General features: G+C 34.9%; 1 protein-coding gene across 3 annotated transcripts in view; it reads left to right on the forward strand.

Moving 5' to 3' along the window:
• HDAC9 (histone deacetylase 9) overlaps positions 1–23884 on the forward strand; it is an 829181-nt gene that overhangs the window by 62229 nt on the left and 743068 nt on the right. For all 3 annotated transcript variants that reach the window (XM_039862468.1, XM_039862469.1, XM_039862470.1), the window contains exon 2: positions 4809–4928. In XM_039862468.1, coding sequence (XP_039718402.1) covers positions 4904–4928 — 25 coding nt within the window. In that variant the 5' untranslated portion in view covers positions 4809–4903. The remainder of the gene's footprint in view (positions 1–4808; positions 4929–23884) is intronic.

Below are 23884 nucleotides of genomic sequence, written 5' to 3' on the forward strand. Positions count from 1 at the left end.
AGGAAGGAGAGAAAAATGGGGTGGGAGGAAACAACTTATGAAGAAACTTGAATGCCAATTAAGGAGTTTGCAGGTCACCAGATTTTATTTACTTACTCATTCATTCAGACATTCCCTAGAGGCAGGGATACCAGATAGAAGGCTAGATAAAGAATCTAATCAAGAACGAATGATTGCTTGAGCCAAGACAGCATTCATTGAAATGGAAAGGAGGGCCCAGATATGAAAGGTATTTTTTTAAGACATCAATGTACTGGCTTTGGTGACTATGTATGGGAAATGGAAGAAAGAGAGAAATGAAATAGAATCTGAGGTTTCCATATGGGTAACAGAATGTCTTAGATGTAGCCAATAAAAGTTTGTTGAATTGAATAGAATGTTAAGAGCAATTTTCTAGTATTTTTCTCTAAAGATGAAATTATGGCAGAATCTCAGGTTTTGAGGCATAAGAGAGAGACTGGGTCTGATGAATCTCCTGATACTCTGAACTGGCACAGTACGCTTATTCTACCAATAAACTATATGTACAGTGAATTGAGTCAGCTCATGAAGTCTGTTCCATAAAGGAATTGGGGCTGATGACTCCATCTAAGAAGAGAAAGACCTGCAGATGAGTGTGAATGGCTTTGTAGACTGAACTGTGCATTATGACTTGCCCTAAGTCTGGGAAAGATATATTAGAGATACATAGTTTTGTTAGCTACATAGACTACAACGTACTCTGCTTTTTTAGTAGCACACTGTCTGAGATAATACCAATTGCCCAAAAGGAAAAAAAAAACTGTAATAAGAAGCTTAGACTATAGTTAAAAAACCAACAGACAGCTTGTAGTAGGAACATGAAGTCTAAGTGAGATTTGAAAGCTTATACTGTGAGAATTCTTGTAGATATTTGTTCCAATTTTTTTGATTTATTATCTTTTGTGACTGAGTTCAGTCTATTCAATGGCTAGGCCCTCATTTACCACCAGCATGTCTATGAACAAGTTCCTGAAACTCTCTAAGCCTCAAATTCCTCATCTGTAAAATGGGAATAATAATGGCTTACTCAGTATACTCCAAAGGGTTGTTGTGAAGATCAGAGGTAATAATCCTCGTGCAATTTCTTTGTGAGTTGTAAGTTCTGCTGGTTTTCCACATATTACTATGGAACAGGCCATGTAGGTGGAATGCTTAAAGGACTTATGGATTCACCACCCCAATCATGTTAATGAGAGCAATGTGGGTTGGGACAATGTAATGTGATACTGCCTTCTTTCCTTGGCTGCAAGGGCAAGCTAAGACTTTGCAAGATATCAGTCCCTTGGGCTGTTGTTATATCCCAGGATATTATAGCAGCAACTTACTTGCAGGCAGCTGATCAACTGGTCGTCAGAGGTGATCATTTTGAAGCAAAGATTCAAAGTCCCTTATTGTGGATCCATGTAGCTCAAGGAAGATGCAAAAACATAGTTGGATCTTGAGAAAATCATGCTAAACAGCCATATGATTTCACTCATATGTGGGATTTAAAACTGAAAGCAACAAACAAACAAGATAAAAACTCATAGACATAGACAGTAGTTTAGAGAGAAAGGGGGTAGCGGGGAGGTAGATAGGGTAAAGGGGGCCAAATATATGGTGACAGAAGGCGATTTGACTTTGGGTGGTGAATACACAATGCAGTATACATATGATGTATTATTGAATCATATACTTGAAACCTATATAATTTTATTAACCAATGTCACCCCTATAAATTTAGTTTAAAAAAGAGCCAAAACAACAATTTTTAGACCTCAATAGGTAGAAGATTCATAGTAGCAACTTTGCTCTTGCTGTGCTTGTGCTTATCTCTTTAAATGTGCACATATAAATTTTTACAGAATAGGCGAATTAATGTGCAAAGTAGTCGAAACTATTAATGAAAGCAGATCTAATTCTATATCTGCTTTGGTAATCTGTATTCACAATCAGCATCCTCCCCCCACCCTTTTCATTTATTTACCCACTTGAAGGCCAGTTTCTTATATTTAGTTCAGGCTTATTGTAAGGATGAATAATATACTAGGGGAAAACATCCCTATTCTAAGAAAATAGTCTCTTTCTTTGAAACCCATTTGTATAAAGAAGTGTGGAAATATTTAAGAATAAATTGTTTATGCTCATTGACAGATGTTCCTCCACTGGCCCCTCTTTCTTTTCTGAGTAGCTAAAACATGGTCTTCATTTGTGTAAAATCTTGTATCAATTTTGTCCCTTAAAGATGTGAACAGGACTGGTAATCTGTTGATTTATTGGCCACGAGGAAAGGGAACCTTATGTAGTCTGTGATGTGCATGTGCACACACATTTGTGCATGTATGTGTAGAGGCTGATACCCCTGAAACATTTTAGGAGAGTTCTTCAAATGACCGTATTTCAGTTATGCAACTATCGTTGTGATAACTTTGGTTTAATGTGGCTCATTAGGAATGGTGATACAATAATTGGAAACTAGTACATATCAACATAGAAATGTATATTAATTTTCTTTATAACTGTTCAGATAACAAAGCTTTCATAATGTTTGAAGAATATATTATGGTTAGGAAGTTATTAAAAAGATTGAATGGCAAAGAGAGTAGTTTAAATTTTAAGAAAGTATTTAATGATGATATTTTGGAAGCCAAGTCATATTTCCATCTGAGATTCACTTTGCCACTCAAGTCTAGAGCTATGAAGGCAAAACCCAATAATTAGGTAACTAGCCATGAATCGACATGTTATGGACTATCGTTATGTGCATTGCTGAAAATAAATGGCAGAAATGTATGAAAATAGAAACATCTTTTTAATTTTAGATTTTGGGACAAGTAGCAAAACCTTGCTGTAATATTACTACTGTTAACGATTAGACATTATCGGTTAAATTGGGTTGTAATTGTAAAAATGTAGTATCAATTGTACAAGATGACATTATAGATTAAGATTTTTTCTTTAAACACAGAGTAATTGTGCCCCTGATTGAAGGCATCTTTCAGTGCTGCTTTACTTACATTTTCTTAAGGTCTCCTGTCCCTTGCTTTCTGTTATTCTGAATTTAAAATCAAACTGTGCCATTGAGAATCAAGAAAGTAGCATGAGCATTTGTGAAATGTTTCAGACTGCAATGTAAAAAAGTAAAAATGCCCAAATCTCAAAGTCCACGTTCATTAATTTTAGATAGTCTAGAGATTTAAATTTCACCCAATTTTAGTTTTGATTTTGCTTTATTATCTTTTAATTATGAAGCAGATGACATGTCAGTTTTCTCACTTATGGGGGGGGGCAGTGAGAGTTACAAATATCAGCGTGTTTGATGTGAAAATGATATCAAAGATGATATGTCTAAAAGTACTTTGTTACTATTATGAACTATGCAAATGATGTTTTACTTTAAAATATGACATTGACATATTTTTACTTAGAAGCCAATGTCTAAATGTCTGTTTGCTGATACAGAAATCAAAAGTATTTTCTGCTCTTCGTTTTTCATGTTTTAAAGAAATATTGCTTTCTCATCAACATGGACATTAAGATTTTTTAAATAATGTTAATAAAATAAACACATCAGTATAATTTTTGAAGGAGATTTATAAAAATATATATTTATTGTCAATAAATCTTAACATATATTCAGCACTAAGGATGTGATAAGGAGTAGCCTGCTACAACTTATGACTGTTTTAATAACTAGCATAATTCCATTTAAAAACCATTTGAAGTATTATAGATATTATTAGTGAGATTATATAGTTCTTCAAAGGAAATACATATTTATATCCAGCTGTATACATATGGGCAAAAAATAGTAATAACACTTTCAAAATACTGACGGGAAAAGGAATCACAATAAATACGTTGGATTCTCCAGATAAAGAGATGTATAATTCTCAGAGTTACAGCATTCTGTGTATAAAAATAGTGCAATCGGGCTATACTATTTTAGTAAGAAACTCATTAAGTGCAACTTTAAAAGCTTCTCTTCTTCCTCTTCTTTTTTTAAACTTTGACAAATTCCAGTAAGCTGTGAGGAAAATGTCCTTCCAAATGCTTTTCCTTTGCCAAGATGTCTAGAAGTGAGAGTACATTCAAATTAAAAGCAGAAAGTCCCTTAAATTCCCTGCAAGAAGTCCATTCTGTAAGTGCCACTCCTGGAAAGACTATAGCTGTTATTACTTTTGGCTGGAACGAGATTGCAAAAGACTTCAAGAAGAAACGAAAATTGTAATGGGAGTTTTCTGTCACTCTTATAGTTTATGGCTTATTTGTTCCTTTTTTCAATCCTTTAAAATTCTTTCCCCAAGAGGTCTTATCTCGAGAAGGAAATAGTTGACAGCGATAAAAATACTATGTAATGAGGTACCTATATCCAAAATTCCAAAAATATTTTAAATTTCTATAATAATGATAACAGAAAACAATTATAGTGACTAGAAAATAGAAAACTAATTATAATTATGCGAAGTCCTTTTCTGCTAACACATTTCTTCCACACCTATTATTTTATTTTGGTGTTCACAATATTCCTGCACTTTAAGCATGACTGATAAGTTTGTTCTTTTATAGATAAAATTATAACAGATATATAAAATTAACTGTATACCTCTATATAGTATCGATTTGTCTATAATGGATTATATAGATATAAATATAATTATAGATGAAGATTTAAGACACTTGCAAGGTCGATGTGACTGCCTTATAGACACACAGTCGAGCTGTGGCTGAACTGAGACTCTGTATTTCTTTTCCTTTGTGGCTTGACATGACTTATATCATACACATCCATTTTTATTGCATTCCAGGTTTCTCCTCTACCAGCCTCTTGTGGACCAACATTGTCAGCATAAGGAAAGCTGCGAATCCACATCCCAGCCTGTCATTTCTTCTCCTGGTTCCCATGATGAGCTCACCAGTGCAGCCTGGTCAGTCTGATTTCTTTTTAAAATCGTTAAAAGACTTTATATGAAAGATGTTGCTTTGTGTAGCTTCAAACCAAAAGTTTAAGTCATGAAAGGACTTTTTTTTCTGATGAGGATTGGTTGATACAATGAATTTTGAAGTTTGTATTCTACAGCCAGTCTTCTGTTATGTAACCCAGTTTGCTTTCCAGGTAACTAATTTCATTTGCATGGCTACCTGACCACTGGGCTTTAATTATTCTGCTTCTAATGTCACATTTGGGTTAAATTTTATGAAGTTATAAATATTTATTAAATATGATGTGGGCATCTAATTCACACTCTTAGGCTTTCTCTCCTAATATGTGTCTGTCTGCTTTTAAACTGTGCTGTGGGTATTGGAAATTAGCTTGTGGATTCACTCCTTCTTCATCTCTTGACACACAGGAAAAATATTTCTCCACCCCACCCTTCTTTGCTGTCACTCCTGTTTCCTATGTACATTTTTAATTATAATCTCAGCACCCGCTTCCTCTGAATCCAGTGTAAGGTGTGGCTCTTGCAGTGTTGTGATCGGCACTGCCAACACCCATTTCTGCAGGAACAGAGTGTCACTTTTGGAACAAACACCATCCAAGTCTTCAGAACGATGAAGTAGGGGCAGATATCACATGTTTAGCATAAACAAATTTAAAAAGAATTTTCTGTTTGGATTATTATAGGAGCATTTATTTTTATATAGTCTTTAAAAACTCTTTCAGCATATTACGATCCTAGAGTTATCCAACTTCTAAGGTTGAAGCTAATGTAATATTATATTCAGAGTTTATAAAAGGAAATCTTTTGCCAAGATTTTCACTCTGTGGAGTGCCACACACAGATTATCTGCTCTGAAATTTCTCTGTCTCATCAGTCTGACCCCATATCCCCAATAGGCCACCATGTTGAATTTTAAACTGGAATCATTGGTTAGTATAACTGTGATTGTTGATTCTAAATGACATACTAAAGCTATTCCAGAGTCTTTAGTCAAAATCATGATTCATAATCGGCATCATCATCTGGATAAGCAGATGAAGAGTTACCTAGGCTGCTTATCTCTGAGTCTCTGTAGTCCCCAGGTTCTCAAACTTTAGCATGCATTAGCATCATTAGGAGGGCTTGTTAAAAGAAGCTCCATCTCCATACTTTTTGACTCAGAAGGGCTGGGGTGGAGCCCAATAATTGCAATTATTATAGGTTGATGTTTCTGCTGCCTGGGGACTACACTTTGGGAAGGATTGATCTAGCCCGCTGTCCCTGTTCCTTCGCTGACCCCTGCCTGCTGCCCATCCCCCGCTCACAGACAGCCCTGTGTGTGAGCTGTATTGCTCATCACAATTATAGTATGGTATTCTTATCCTTTCTGTTGACATGAACTTAAAATCATGTTTGCATTTTATATATGTATATATTGCATTTTAAATATATATTCATTTATAAATAAATTTAATGTTTCAAAATCGCATAATTTAACAGAGACATTTAATTTAGAACAACCATAGTCAAATTTTTTTTTCTTGTGGTAGAATGTGTTGGCATCACTAAAAAATATACTAAAAGAAATAGGAACAAATTGGCTAAGTACGGAAGTGGCAAAAAAGTTTCTCCATTTCTAGAAGTTACTGTCTAGAATTTAAATAGGTACTTTTATTTCATTCTCAAGACCAGAAACCAGACTTTTTATTCAGTCCCTCTGTGGTCTTTATTTACCATCTTTCTTACATGTACAGACTTGGACTCACTATTTTTTTTTTAAATGAGAAACACATCATCCCATTAGAATAGTATTGTATTCCAGTTTAGCTTATCAAAGAATGTTTAAAGTAATGAGCTTGCAATGAATGAATACAGAAATATTCTGACAACCTTAGTTGAAAAAGAATCAATGCAATGTAATAAGAAATATCTTAAAATTTTACATGCTTAAAGAAAAGTGGATCAAATAGCAGAAAAGGTAAAAAATTTTTGGTGATTCTTAGTGTGAGATATGGGCACCTAAGAGAATTTTTTAGGTAGGTCTATATTACATCTAATTTCATTCTAAAAGTAATGCTTTGGGAGAGATCTGTGTAAGGGCGATATCATTCTTAGTTTTCTCATTTTATGTGTGGAACAGAGGGTAGGGGTGAGATTTTTTGTTATTATTGGTTTTGAGGTAACTGCTTAAGAGGTAAAGTATATTGGGCAAGCAAACTATAGAAATGTAAGGAACAGATGGTCAGAAGCAGCACTTACTGAGCTTTGTGAGGCAAAAGAGAAGGAAAATAGACGAATGCATGCGCCTACCTCTTTCTGAGGGAGAAGAAACACACGATTTAGGGAGTTTGAGGTTAAATAGGAGTGTCGTTGTCCACCCAGCATAAGTTGTTGGTTATGTAGAAAGTGGATGTGAACCCATGCTTCAAGGTGCATATGGAGAAGGAGGGGATACTGTGTATAACTCAGCTTCTTATACTCAGATGATATCAACTGGTAGCGTGTTTTTTTAAACTCAGGGTTCCTAAATGTCAATGTATTGTAATGAGTGAGATGGTCAAATACATTGGACTCTCTTTCAAAGAATAAAGTGAAATAATACCACATACTTTGATGAGTTCCACGTATACTGACACTGCCTTACAACTGGTAATATTTGACTATCGAAATCAACATACCCTGGCCCCTGAGCGAATATTGACTTTATAATATGAAACTATTCTTTGAGGCTGTTGTTTCTATGAGGAAGTTCTGCCAGCCATGATAATTGTTTAGTTAAGAGAAGGGAAAAAAGGATGATAAATGAGACAACTGCTGACTGAAGCTCATTCTACTTCGAGTCCTTAATTTCCTTGTGTACTTTCTTCCTTATAAATACTTCTGCTTTATTGAGGACAGCATTATACAGAGGTCTTAATCAATTCTGTTGGGAAATTTTTATGAATGAAATCTGAATATAGGAAAGTCATAGCACATGGGCCAGGTGGGTGGGAGTCTTTTCTATTTATTGCAAGTGGAAATTATAATTAGAGATTTGAAATGCACCTTGCATATATAAAGGAAAATGTTCAGTCACAAACATAAACACATTAGTCTGCCATGGTGCCATATATATTCTACAGGTGAGAAATAACCTAATCGTTTGACTTAGAAAAAAGTGTTTTTCTTACGTCTCTCTCTCTCTTTTTTTAACTATCTAAAAAGAGAATTAAATTGGTCTTATGCAATTGCCATTCATTTATTTTGCTTTAGTTCCACTAAGGGCTCTAAGGACTTGTGCACCAGAAAAATACTCCAGTTATTACAAGAATTCTTTAATAGTCAGTTTCTTGAACAGAGTACTTATGTTTGTTTTGAAAATGCATTCTGGGATAGAGTGAATTCTTATTTTCCCCATGCACTGACACCATTCTCATTAAAGTTCTCCATACATATTCCAGTGTAGTTGATACCAAGTACTAAGTATTACTGTCTTGATCATACATTCAGTCAAACAATAAGTGCTGATTTTCGAGTATAGAAACACTGGTTATTATTTTAATCTTGCTGCCCCAATAATGTTCTAAGTTAGGGCACTGGGTATTGCTTTTCAACGCTGAGGATCTTGAATGGAGGGAAGACCATCTGGATAAGATTGACAGTTAGCTGCTGCAGTTGAGATAGTCATTCATTCAAAACTTGTTAAACATCTGTTTTGTTCCAAGCAGTGTTATGTAGTAGAGAAACACAGAATGCTGAAACGTGGTTTCTACTCTTATGGACAGCACCCTTTCGTGGGAGGAACAGAAGTGTAAATAGTTTTGGTCCATTCAGTGTGTTAAGTATTTTTTAAAAATATATATGAGCAGAAATTAATTTCTTCTGTGCAGGAATATAGATACCATTTCTAGTAATTTAACTTAAATCAGGATTGCCAAATCTCAGAAGGAAAGACTTTAGGGCTCATCTAAAGTTTTCCAAACATGTCCAATAATAAGAATCACCTGGGGCTCTTGTTAAAAATACAGATTCTCAGACCCTTCCACTAATGAGACTAATGCCATAGAACTGGAGCGGGGTGCTAGATAACATATAGCACAGTACTCTTCACTGTGACTTGGTGAAGTGCAGAAATGTTCTTTAATTTAACGAACACTAATATTTCTTATTTTGGGACTCTAAAAAAAAAAAATCATTAATATAAGTATTTTGTCCCGAGAACTAAGGTATAATTCAGTTATTCTGCTTTCTAATAAGTAAAAAGCTAGTGCTGTTGAAAACTAGAGGAAGTAATAATTTGTGGAGAAATTTTAGTGGCTTATATGTATTCTGCTCTACCTAGGGCATCCTGTTGTGATTTGGAGGTGAACAAAAGTGATTCCTAGAGTACTTTCCCCACTCCTCAAAACAAGTTTCTACCTATTTTAACTCAGATTAGATTTTTAGTAGGTAGCAAGATTATAGAAAACATGATTTGAGCCTGGACATTTTTAAGAGTAAACAAATTAGGCTGCATCAACCTTAGAATAATTCCAGTATGACTCTTAATCTTGATTAATCTAATTTATATAATGTAATATTGATGAAAATGAATTTTCCAAACATAGAACACAAGGTGCAGAATGCTCCCTGGAATTATGCAATGATGTGGCCTTGTGAACTTCTAGGTGACTTTGGATGATGGAGTTGCTATAGCAGTTATAAAGTCCTATGACATTAGTTTTTAAAGTTCATTGCATAAAAGTAGCTAATTTCCCTTTTCTTCATCATTGTGGGAACATATAACAACTACTCTACCCATATGGAGTTAGAAGGCCAGGCCATTTATATAAGCTATAGGTTTGTGGCAAAATCTTATATTCCATTCCTTTTCTTTTCTCATTTGGCAAATCTTCGGCAGTAGTTAGAGTTTTCCCTTCGTGCCTCTGTTTTGCTAAACAGCTGAATTCTCTCATAGAAATGTAGAGTAGGTTTAGCTAATGATCAAAAAGTTTTTTGGAATATAAGATTGTTATGGAAATGCTAAGTAGTATAAACAATTTGAAGGCAAGCATTAATAAAAGCTTCACTGCAAGCATTTTTGAAGAGGACTAATAAAAGCTTTACAGTTCAATTAATACAGCACAACATTGTGTTTTCTAGAAGCATATGGGGCCCAGAAGGCCTGCCCCTGTTTTTAAAATTTACGAACTCTTTAATGATTCACCACTTTTACTCCAGTGCATTACCCACTATGGTGCCATTTAGTCATTAAGTAGGAAACTAAACCAGGACAAAACTGCAAACAAATATCATAATGTCCAAGTGGGGATTTTTTTCCTTCAGTTTGTTCACAATATGTTGCCATAAAAAATGAATGGTAAATGAAATAGGGTCATAGGACAAATCAAGTAGATGATGGCTTCTCGAGATAAGTCTGATCAGTTGGCTTTTTAATGAAATACAGGTCAAACCTCATCACAATAAGCTCTGTGTAACTAAAATATTTTCAGGTTCCTGGCTAATTATCTATTTCAAGAGGTGTTCAAGAAAAATATTCTAAGATAATCAAATAAATTAGTACTTTGAAGGTTTTTGTAATAGAATTTGAGCTCAGAGTATGGTATTCGCGGGAAACATTGAGCATTAAATTTATTAAATATTGTTTTGGATTTTATTTTTTTTTTACTGATATAACTTCTTAGTTAAGCGATTCATTCTTTTGCTGTTGTCAAGTCTAAACTTCTCAATCTGATATTCAAGTTTGAAACATAAACCAGAGAGAGCATTTTATTCATTCTCCAGTTCCTGAAAGTGCTTTAAAAGTGAGGCACAAACCTTCTAAAATGTTCAGTTTAAATTTATTCACGTTTATTGTTTTCAACTTTGCTTTTCACAATGAATTTTGGTGGGTAATTCAGTTTACATATTTCTTATTGTGTTCATTATCATCAACGCTACCAAAACCCCCATAATATAGTTCAAAAAAGTAAAGGTTATTTCTCGTTTATCTAAGGACTAAAGAGGTTTTCCTCAGTAGTACCCTATTCTTTTCCTAGTGATTATTCGGGGCCCCAGATAGCTTCTAACATGTGGCTCATGCTTCTTCAGTGATGAATTCTAAGATTAGTATGCATCTTTGCATCAAGCTGATACAAGGGAAATGGAAGTGTGTTTGCACATCGCTTCTGTTCACAGTGTGTTGGGTAGTATTTACATACCTGGCCACACCTAATTACAAAGGAGGCTGGGAAATGTAGTCCAGCAGTAGTCCAGGAAGAGATGGAAACAGGTTTAGTGACTAGCTGGCCAGTCTGTACAACATTTTTCTTAAACGTTTATACCTGGGAGTGCAAATATAGTATTGCTTACAAGAGGTAGAGTATTTCATAATGTATTCTTGATTAAGCCAGTTATTAAAGAGTTAAGTAAGATTCCTTTAAAGAGATAGTAGCATGTTGAAATCAGGGCAGACCAGCTTATCTGCATTTTCTAAAACCTGCTTAAAAACTTTTCTTTATGAATAATGCTAAATACGGAAGCAGCGTATCTTTAGAAAATACAAGTTTTTGTTAGTGAAAACTGCAGAAAATGAGAATAATATGTATAATGTAGAATGTTATGTATTCTTCATTAGTGTATAATAGTCATGTCAGTGACAGCTGAAGACTGAAAAAAAAGGTCATGTCAGTTTATCTGAAATTATAGTTGCATATATACTGAGGAAGAAGTCATTAATATTCACAGTTCTTATGGTTCTTCTTTATCATCTATTGGCATCACATTTTTAAACACCTTCCTAGTTTTACAGTGAAAATCTAGGCCAAATATACAGTGGTTGTTTTACACTGATCTTTTCATGAACACAGTTATAAAACAATGATAGGCTTTTTTTTTCAGAAGATCCATGAGCAAATTTTGGTGATGCTGCAAAATACGCTTGGATGGCTTTTATAGCATTATGTGGGACCTTTATAATTATTATTATTATTATTGTTATTTTTGCTGTATACTTTAGAGTTTGCTCTTAAGAGTACCAAAAGTTTGTGTGTATGTATATATACATGTTGTGTGGTATGTATGTGTTTTTTTCTGTTTGTGTTGCAATACTATATTAACTCCGAGGAAATACAGAGATATGTAGGGCCGTATACCCTCCACTAAATAACACTCAAATGCTTTACTTTCTGTGGTTTTCTGTTGATTTCTTAATTTTTGTCATTGTTTGAGAATTTCAATATGTAGCAGTATTCTCCAATTTATAATGTATTGCCACTAATTTGTTGTAAGGTTAGAAATCAAAGAATTATGTTAAATAAACTTTTAAGTAAGATAAAAATAAGATCTATAATTTTTGAAGAAATGCACAAAGATCTCTTTTACGAGCAAAATACATGTTTGCTTTTTCTTACATATAGTAATAATATTTTAACTGTCTCCTAATACCCTTTATTTTCTTGGTTCTGCCTTTGCTATATAGATTTGCAAAATTCTGAGTTTTTTATTAGGCGAGGCATTATCATGGTTTTAATTTTGCCATGCATGTCCTTGCAAATTATGATCAATAAGTTTTATCATTGCATATCCATATGTTGACTTGTGTTACTTTGAGGTTACTTTAACATCCCAAATGAAAGACTCATGACTAAATTATTGGTGAGTTTTTCTTTAAAATCTGTACCAATTTATAGAAAATAGAATAAATGAGGTAGTCTGTAAAATTATTTTGTCTTTTTTTTTAATGACGACTTTCTGGCATTTGATTATGTAAGCCTCTTTCCTTTCATGATAGATGGTTGCTCCTTGGATAACACTGCATAATTAACCTTTTCTCCCCAGACTCTTAACTTATAAGAAGACTTTCTCTTCATATCGATATTATAGTTCCACTGGTAGCTAGCTGGGCTGGGGAGTTTCCTTTGGAATTTGCCCTAATAATTTCACCCTCTTTGGAATTGTGCAAGTCCTGAGAGAGGGTAGATAATCATAGCAGCACATATATGGGCATGAGTCTTTTATCATTCACTCTTAGAGGAAATCGCTCTTTAGAAAGAAATGCTGAAATGACACATGAACAAATTATTAAGAAGAAAAACTAGTTACAAGGTTTAGACCCTGGGAATGTATGCATGCTTAATAAAAGCTGGCGACACCTTTAGGGTCTGCTTTTACTGGAAAGGCGACCCTTGTTGACCAGACCTGTGTCTTTCTGATCTTGAGATTTCAAGTGTTTTCCAGAGATTGAAGACTACTGTGCAGAGGGGCAAAGCCAGAATTTCATCCCAAGCTCCTCTTTTAAAAATCTCTTATCTGATTGAAAAAACAAACAAACAAACATGATGAGTCATTGTACTTACTTGTTTGGTTTGTCACTGGGATCCCAGATATCTGACCAATGAGTTTGTTAACATGGGCGTTTGAGAACTGTTACTGTCATTCAGAGAGTGTTGTGTTGAAGTAAATTATTAACTCAGTGATTGTGAAATGATTCTTCCCGAAACCCTCTCTCTTCTCAGAATATGTTGTATTAGAAGAAATATAATTAGAGATACTTTAAAAACTACTTTAAGAAAGTAAAAGCACATAGCTATGAAAATTCTTTTTGGGTGATTTTGTGTTGTTTTTAAATGTATCTGTATTTTTATGCCTATAATTTGGTGCTTCATTTCTTTAATGAAGGAGAATTGAATGTATCTTATTTTGGCTTTATGTTTAAACTGAAACAATAAATTGGACAGCAGATTTTAAAAGAAAAAGTATACCAGTGAAAGTTAGCAGAAAAGGTCAGCAAACCAATTATAGAAAGAGGAAAAATAATACATACCATAACTTGTGTTAGGCAGTGTGTACTCTTGAATTTCCGAATTTCAATAAAATATATCAAACTAGAGTTCATTTTCCCTTCTGTTGGGAGAACAGATAATCCTCCCACACATCTGCTCTCTTACCTTTCTCAGTTTTCTTTCTCTCTTTTACTTTTATCCTGCCTAACTCGAAAAAGGATTTGGGATCTATATATTAAGATTTAAAAAATAAAATACATGAGGAGGAAAGGAAATAGAGGAAGGAAAAATTAGATGAAGTGAATACCCTTAGTACATACACTCTAGTCCTGGTAGCAATGTTTTCTATTATGAGATTATTCTTTCTTCGGCCTAAATGTGATCAAGTCACTGCCCTGTTTAAGAAGTGTCAGTGGCTTTTCATCACCTCTACCTGAGGTACACAAGGACCCCACACCCTTTTCAGGTTTATCTTCCTTTTTGTCCTCAATGAACCTCGAACCCTGAGTGGTCACTACATTTAGCTGTGTGCCTTCTCTGGGTCCTGCTTTCCTGCGGACTTGAATGCATGTTTTTCACATGTTTTCCACCCCCATCCCGCCCCATTTCCACATCCTTCCACCGCCCCCTCCTGTTCTTGAGAAAATTTTTATTTATCCTCAAAACCTGACTTCAATTTTATTCCTCTGAGAAGCCTTCCTGGGTGATGCTGGGCTTTGAATCGCTTACCTCTGTTGATTATGGAACTTATCTTAGTGCTGGGGATTATCTTAGTAATAGACTGAGCTTTTTGAGAGCAAGGGACATCTCTCGAAGATGTGTGTGTGTGTGTGTGTGAAGCAATTGGCTATTTTACTCACGATTGCTTGCTTAGTTAAGCAATACACTGCCTGGCACATAAAAGGAGCCAAATAAGTGAGGGGGGAAAAAGGACACTGAAGAGGCTGATGATGTTAGCGGTGCCGTCATTGGAAGGTGGGGAGGCGGGTGACAATATTTGAGCAAAACCAAACTGCTTGATCTCTGTGGTAAATTATGTCCCTTCCCCTTTGCTTTTTCTCATTTGCTCATTTGCTGACTTCCTTTTCTTTTCACTTTTTCTGAATGACAGTTTTGAGATGTTCTTTTACCTCTACTTAGTGCTACCCACTGAAGTGTGGGATTTTTTTTTCTTTGTATTTTTAGGGTAGCTTGCCTAGTCCTTGAACAATTAACATTGCAATAGGGTGGTTATTGTTTGCAAGACTTGTGGTGCAGTACTGAGTTTCCTAAATGTGGAGAAGTCTCTAAATTTGGAACTGCTTTAGCTAGCAGAGTGGTGGAGAAGCATCCCTACCAGCCTTTTTTCTTTTAGTAACTTGGACCTCTCCCTGTTCCAACACGTATAAGCTACCTCCCTCCCCATAAAAAATACACACTGTAGTTAAGAATAGAGGAAAGAGTAAAAGGATTTTGAATCGCAGTTAAGCAGGAAATTATTTTTAGTTTAGAATTTGTTAGTCCAACATCCTTTAAACTTTTAAAAAGTAATGCCTTTTTGCATCTTCTATTATTAACAATAACTTTTTTATATACTATGTTTCTGTGGACCTGCAATAAAATATGCATAAAATCTGGTTTAAAATTTATGACTTTTCAATCTGTATATGTTTTCAATTCCTCTTATTTAAAACGATGAGCTTATAAGCACTTTAACATAATAGTTGGAGTCTTCAGAAAGATTCAATTAGGATCTTAAATTTTCTGTGTGTTTCCATTAAAGATGTGCTTTTGGATTTATTATTTGAGAGTGTTGCAGGATGATTTTGATAGACAAGTGATCTCTTACTTTGTGTATCTAGTCAACTGGGGTTCCTTTTCTATTTGGCCAGGAAGTTCATTTTCCCAAAGATCATGGAAAGAACAGATGTGAAACAGGCAGGCCCCACATGTCTTTCACACAGAGCTCTCTGGGGAACCTCTTTGGGTAGGCTTTTGTTTGTCACCTGCATAACAAGTATGTCTTTACCCTGCATGATGCAATGGCCCAGCCTCCTATGGGGTAACATCCACTGACAATAACGCCATAACCCATTAGTTGATCACAAACTCCCCGAATCCGTAGGGATTTGCCCCAATCTAAATGAGTGACTAATTCTTAAACTACAAGGTCAACCCAAGGTCCTTGGGGACTTGGGACATGTTAAGGCTGGATTGTTTATTTTGTTTGATATAACTTTAGGATCATTAAGGAAATGTTTACGTCTGTTGTGGTTATATGTTTTTTTTAACCAATATATAAGTGGAGAGGTTTAATCTCTATACTTCTGCATCCCTTACATTCCTTATTATTCTCTATCGCCCACCCTTATGAGAAAAAGTGTTCACACTTATGAGGTCTAAATAAACCCATATCTTTTGCTTTGACTACTTTTTTACCTTGTTTATTGATGAGAAGTTATATGAATGCATATTTAGAATTATCAGTAAAAGCTCAAGGATTTAAACATAAGCTTTGGAAACAAGTATTACCTGTCATCTCTCTGTTATTCACTAAATCTTCCTTTGTCCCAGTTTTCTTATTTGGAAAACAGGTCATGAATTTGTTTTATCGGGATATAAAAGGTCTAATTGTAAAAAAAAAAAAAAAAAAAAATAGTAAAGAATCTAGTATTCATTTAGAATTACTACACATAAGTTTATATTTTTTTTCTCATCTGCAACCTGTAACTCTTCTTTTGTGAATGTCACTGGAAGCTCTGAGGTCATTACAGCTTTTTCCATGATGAGAAAGACCATCATATCCAGGTTCTATCAGAATGAACAGTTTCATCACTCTCAAATTTGCTTACTTTTGAGCAAATGGAATCATTCTATTCCTCTTATTGTATGCCAGCTCTCCACTTTAACCCTACCCTGAATAGTGAGTGACTTTTTTGCCTTGCTTTATCTCTTTCATGTGTTTTTACAGTGTTTGCCATGCCAGCATTTCTCGTGAGCACCCCTACGACCCCTTGCCCTTGGGACATTTGCTGCTGTACGTTGATTTCATATTGTTAATGAAAATATTGTCCCTGTGTATCTTTCTGGACCTTATACTAACAACATTGTTTTGTCATTTTTATGAAATGATTTTTTTTTAGGTCACATTAGATAACATTGGTGAATACGAGGGATTGATCAGTTTTACAGTTTCTATCTCATGGCCATAGAAGAGGTTATGTGTGGTACCCAGCTTTAGATCAAAGAATTGTAGAGCTCATATTCTATAGCAGGCAGCAGAGTTATATGGAAAGAGTAAGTACACCAGAGTCAGGAAATCTCTATTAGAAACCCAGCTCTGCCCTGACTAACTTGGGGCTTTGGAAAAGTTATTTTACCTCTCTAGATATCTAGATAAACTTATATAAGTTTTCCATCTTATATAAGTTTCCTGTGGCTGCTGTAACAAATCACCACAAATATGATCGCTTAAAATAACAGAAATTTATTCTCACAGTTCTGAAAGTCTGAGGTCCAAAATCATTTCCACTGGGCCGAAAGCAAGGTGTTAGCAGGGCGGCGCTCCCTCCAGAAGCTCTAAGGGAAAACCTATTCCTTGCCTCTTCCAGCTTTTGGTGGCTGCCAGCAGAATACATGTGACTGCATTTAGGGCCCACCTGGATAATCCAGGATACTCTCTCCATCTCAAGATTTTTAATCACATCAGCAAAGTCCTTTTTTTTTTTTTTGACTTGCGAGGTAATATTTGCAGGCTTCAGGGATAAGGATGTGGACATCTTTGGGGGCTGGAGGTCATTATTCAGTCTACCAAACACCTGAAATAATTTCTGATGTCCTGCTGGCTTGTAATCTCTTTTCATGCATTTACTCATTCATTTACCCATTCACAAAACTTTTATTTAATGCTCACTATATGCCAGATACTGTGCTAGGTATTGAAAATAGCACATTGACTATGCTTTTAATAAGGTCATTATTGTTGTCAATGTACTGTAAAGATAAATTCAAAGATAAAGGTAAGACAGACAACTTGATCCAGACTATAAGATTAATTTTTTGTATGCCTCTAGAACATAAGCCATTATGATTCCTCAGTGCTCATAAATTACTTCAGTAACTATAGGGGTAACATGCAGCCTGTAGACCAGAAGATGTTTTTCAGTGGGGTAACATGTACCAACTTAAATTAAATTCAGAAGAATATGTTGACTATAAAATAAAGCATAGACCTGGTCGCCAAGGAATTTATCATTTTATATAATTATTATCAACCATGGCTGCACATTAACAACAGCAGAGCTTTAAAAGATATCCATGTCTGCTTCCTCATCCCACATTGTACTTGGTTCTGGGTGAATTCTTCTTCTTTTTTTTTTTTTTTAAGCTCATCACCTTTTCTTCCATGCTGCTAGCATTGAGCACAGAGACTCTCGGATGCAGTAGAAGTTACCTATTACTAGCAAAACAAATACACAGGTACTGATAAAAATGCAAGACAGAATACCATCAAGTTCATTAAGATATATAGGAACAAAATAATTTGAGTACTCAGAGGATGAGAACATACCTGGCTCAAGGGAAATTTGGAGAAGGAAGTATTGAGTGTCCTTGATGGGTGGGTCAGGTTTCAAAGGGCATTGGGAAGAGAATCCAAAGGTGTGGAAGTGGGGAAGGGAGGTGTGGCATGGCTGGAGGCAGGGCCCAGGGGCCAAAATGTGTACAAGAATTCTCCTTTCGCTCAGACTTTCTGGCCTGGAACCCAGAGGAGTCTGGGAAATCTAAATTCAAACCTGATCTTCTAGGGCATTTTCAAGGTATAGTTTTTCAAGATAGGAGGGTAGAACATAGTTTAAACAGCTGATAGGTTGAGTTATACTTTTAACAAATTCAGAAACATGACAAACTATGCTTCTGTTTGTCCTCTTGGTGTAGGTCCTGTAAATATTAGGAGCAGGTTTTGTTGAGAAAAATAAAAATGAAGGAGAAAATTTTATGTAAAACATTTCAGAAGAAGAATAACCAGGATATGGTGACTGACTAGATGACAGGAAAACACAGTAGGAAGTAACAAAGGTAATTCTGAAGTTCAAGAAGGATGCTAGAATTAGTGAAAGTGAGGGATATTGACAGAGAAGATGCTAATATTTGCTGAGTTCTTTCCAAAAGCCAGGGGCTTTACTGCTGTGTTTTCTTTATCTCATGGAATTCTTTTCACAACTCTTGAAGTAGATTCTATTCTTATTCCTATTTTACACATGTAGAAATTGAAACTCTGAGAGGTTAAATATCTTGCTCTCTCAAGGTCTCAGTGAACTGAATAGAACGTCTGGGACTCAGATCCAGATATCTAATTCTCAAGTTTGTATTATTACCCATCGTTCTGCTCATTATGAAGAGGCTAGCTTAAGAGTAAAGCTGATGAAGAGAAGTTGGACCCAAAGGTAGGAGTTTAAGAATCATCTGAAGAGGTCACAGTTGAAAATACAGGTAGCTTCAAATTAGCAAGTATCGCCTTACCAATTAAAAGATGGAAGAAAGCAAAAGAGTAGAGGGTTAAGGACCACGCCTCACTGAAACTTTCAAGGAGGGTATCTTGTCTCTCTTTAAGGCTGCCAGTCACTTTACACATGATTCATTTTTTTAAGAAAAGTTCTTGAATATTTTTAAAAACAAATGAACCAATCTTTTGATCCTGAATTTTTATACCCATGCTTAAGATTCTATTTAACTTCAGTGGCTCGAAAGAGACAAATCTAAACACTTCTTAACGTCTGTTACCTGTGTTTGTGAACCTAATTCAAGTTTCAGATCCTTGGGGCTTTTGTTGGATTCCATTTTCCCACCTTACCCCATGCTTTCCCTGGTAGATAGGGCTAGTCTATAGAGAAGTTTTGCTAGGGTAAGAGGATTAGCAGAGTAGTTCAATATTTTTGTCAGTTTAAAACTTCGTAAACTAAGTTATTTAAAGGACAAATAACACCTAAATGGTGAGTCGTCTTAGCTGTTGAATGTCTTTTTCCTCCAGCTCTTCTCAGAATATCTAAAACTTCATTTTATTCTACCATTCTCACAGAATATGCATAAAAAGGCACTATTAAATAACTCAGGAAAACAAAATTGTTACCTTTGAAATATCTTATATTCTTTTTTGTTACCTGTGCATAACCAGATCAAATTTTCTATTCTTGTTCTCATTCTTTTAACCCCTCCATCGTTCCACAGTCTGAATTCAGCACAGTCGTCAGAATTGCAGGTATTGAATAAAAAGGATTTCAGAATAAGATATATGTCTGTGTCACATATTTTAATGTTACAATGCTGTGTTTCTTCTGCTGGTTGGTTTTCTTGGAATCACATTTTTCTCATTGATTTATAATTTCAAGTATTACAAAATTAATATGATACCTAAACTCTTTTTAAAAATACCTCAGAGCTATAATCCTGCATGTCCTATTTTTCTAGTATATTAATTGAGCGCTATGTATAATGTGGGCTTCTTATATAACTTATCCCACCTTACTTTATTAGGAAAATTAATGGAATGAGACTCTCACAAGTTTGATTAGAATCAAGGGAAATCAAGCTAACTTATATTAAAGGCAAGATTTACTTTCAGAGTAAGCAGTTTTGGAGTAAAACAACTCTGTTTACAGACAGCAATCAGCAAGACAAAAGAGTCTATCATTTTGTTGTTTAAAAGATATGAAGTAAGTCAATGATTCTCCATTTGGGCTATGCATTAAAATCATCTGTAGAACTTAAAAAAACAAAAACAAAAACCAATCTGAACTATGACCCCCAGCCTCAGTGATGCTGACTTAATTGGACTTCCATGAGGCCTCGGCATGGGTATTCATTAAACCTCCATAGTGATTATAATATGCAACCAGTGTTGAAAACTGCTATTAAAAGAATCACCAGGGAAGTACAAAAGAGCAAGAGAATGTAAATATAAAATTCTTACATTTAGGTGATGACATATACTTTCTAAAAAAGGAAATGTTGTCTAATTGGTTATAAAAACTAAACTCAGTGCTTCTATTTTGAAAGGAGACACATTAATCCAATTTAGATATTAATTGCTGCAGGATATGTGAGAGTACATATTTATCTGTTTAAAAAAAAGCTCTTTTTTCCCTGGATGTTTTTGAACTCACTTATTTTCTTATGTTTAAGATTATTGAATGTCGACTATGGGTCTAGTCCCCCAAACCCATTTTTACAGTTTATGAACCGTAAATGGATATTAATTTACAAATGAATAATTTAAAATCAGTGGAGTGAATATGACACTTGGAGTCAATGGAAAATTCAGTGATTATCTTGGGTGATTTTTCTCCAGAAAGAAAACATGGTTACTGTTACAAAGCGTTGTTTGTCACTTTGTGCAAAATATCTCCTTCATTTTGGGCCTGAGTAACTTTCTCTAAGACTGTATCACACATTGCTGAACAGCAATGAGCACTTATTGAGTGTTCATTCTATTTCAGGTTCTAAGTGTGCCAAGTGCTTTCTGTGCGGTTTATCATTTAATCATAGTGAAAACCTTATGGAATAAGTGCTATTTTCTAAACCCCCCATTTAAAGATGAAAAACCAGTCTCAAAGACATAACATGTCCAAAGCAGTGCATCTAGTTAGGGATAGGGCCAGGATGTGAATTCACGCAGTCCATTGCCATGGGCAGTGATACAAGGTAACAATAATAACCCACATGAAGACAAACTTTCCTGCTTAACCTATTAGTTAAGGTCAGAAATTAAAGCTTGTACCTTCTTTACAGGAAAGCTTTTCAACAGGCAGCCCAGATATTTCCCAAGAGAACAGCAGAGTTTTTGGCTGAAGCTAACAAAGAACAGGTGAACATCTGCCACTGGCACTGGACACATGGGGGATGGGTGCTCTCTGGTGCTGGCTAGGTTTTGAGGGAGGAACAGTGCTCTCAAACTTCCTGAAGTCCGTGAGACTCTGCCCCACCCTGCACTTCCAAATTTTAGGAGGGAAAACTTAGGGTGGGAGGAAACAGAAGAGAACTCATCCGGAATAACATGGGGAGTATGGGTAGTGGGAAGCTTAGCAAACTTGTGTTCAAAAGACCTCAGATTCCTGGCTCTGACACTGATGCTCTAAAAGTCACTCAATTTTTCTGAATCTCAGTTGTCTCATCTGTGAAATAGAAATGTTGATGTAGTAACCAAATTCCTTAACTCAACGGGCTAAAGATCAAATGAGATACTGTCAAAATTCTAAATAAAGTATATGGTGTTTTAAAAACTGGTTAATAAAAAATATTTATTAACATTAATAAATGTAATGGAAATGCTTATTTCTTTAACATGCAGAATAAAAAACAAACCCATAAAATTCATGAAAACTTTCTTTTGACATATTTTTAAAATTTATTTTCAATTATAGTTGATATTCAATATTATCTTATATTAGTCTCAGGTGTACAGCATAGTGATGTGACTTTTATATAATTTATGAAGTGATCCCCCCCTAATTAGTCTACTACCCATATGGCACTATACATAGTTATTACAATACTATTGACCATATTCCCTATGCTGTATTTGATATTCCCTTGACTATTTCATAACTACCAATTTGTACTTCTTAATCCCTTCACCTTTTTTACCCAGTTCCCCAGCCCCCCTTACATCTAGCAACCATCAGTTTGTTCTCTGTATCTATGAGTCAGTTTTTGTTTTGCTTCTTTATTTTGTTCTTTAGATTCTACATGAGATCATATGGTATTTGTGTTTCTCTGTTTGACTGAGTTCACTAATATATATTTCATTTTGTCGCAAATGTTAAGATTTCATTCTTTTTTATGGTCAAGTAATATTACACTGTGTATATGTACCACTTCTTCTTTACGTAATTGTCTAGTGATGGGCACTTGGGTTGTTTCCATATATTAGCTATTGTAAATAAAGCTGCAATGAACATAGAGGTGCATATATCTTTTTGAATTAGTATTTTGGATTTCTTCAGATAAATAAATACCCAGAAGTGGAATTGCTAGGTCATAAAATAGTTCTGTATTTAATTTTATTGAAGAATCTCTGTACTGTTTTCCACAGTGGCTGCACCAATTTGCAGTCCCACTGACAGCCCCACGAGGGTTCTCTTTTTTCCACCTCCTTGCCGACACTTGTTATTTCCATTCTGACAGGTGCGAGGTGATATTTCATTGTGGTTTTAAGTTGCATATCTCTGATGATTAGTGGCATTGAGCATATTTTCATGTCTATTGGCCATCTCTATGTCTTCTTTGGAGAAATGTCTATTGAGGCCTCTGCCCATTTTTAAATTAGATTGTTAATTTTTTGATATTGAGTTGGTTGAGTTCTCTATAAATTTTGGGCATCAACCTTTTATCAGATGTATCATTGGCGAATATCTTATCCCATTTTGTAGGTTGTCTTTTTTTCTTTTTTTTTTTTCTGATAGTTTCTTTTGCTGTGCAAAAACTTTCAGTTCAAGATAGTCTCATTTGTTTATTTTTTTCTTTGTTTCCCTTGTCCAAGGAGATATATCAGAAAAAATATTACTAATAGCAATGTCAGAGAGTTTACTGCCTGTGTTTTCTTCAAGGAGTTTTATGGTTTAGGGTCTTATATTTAAGCCCTTAATTCATTTAAAAATCCTGAAAACTTGTACTTTACAATAATACTGTATTTAGAATATTCTCACCAAAACACTAGGTAGAATTTTTACTTCATCCAAGTGTTCCAAACCCCTAGGCATTTAAGCAATCTCTCTAAGTGTACCAATTACTGTCTAATGGGCAAATCCCATGATCTTTTCTCAGTCTTCAATAGAATTGTAATAGCAATAGTAATTCATTCATTCAACAGCTGTATTTTGAGTGCCCACTGTGTGTCTGGAATGGTTTTAAGTCATTGAAAGTAAAAGCCAGTTGAACTAAAAACAGGCAAAAATGAAATTGTTTATTAAGCACCTACAATGTATTGAGTATTACATTAATCACATTTAATCTTCACAGCAATTCTGAAAAATAGGTTTTACTAGCATTATTTATTGAGGATACCAAAGTTCAGATAGCTTAGGAGATGTGCCCAGCGTCTCCTAGCAAGGAGTTGGTAGAAAAGGGATTAGAACCCTATTTTTTTCTCCCAGAAAATAGTCTTTATTTTGACTACTCAGTTATTATTCATTTACTCATACTTTGTCCAGTCTAAATCCTTTTGACCTTTTTTCTTTCTATGACTAT

The sequence above is a fragment of the Pteropus medius genome, unplaced genomic scaffold (assembly GCF_902729225.1).
Source record: "Pteropus medius unplaced genomic scaffold, Ma_sr-lr_union100, whole genome shotgun sequence".
Taxonomy (NCBI): domain Eukaryota; kingdom Metazoa; phylum Chordata; class Mammalia; order Chiroptera; family Pteropodidae; genus Pteropus; species Pteropus medius.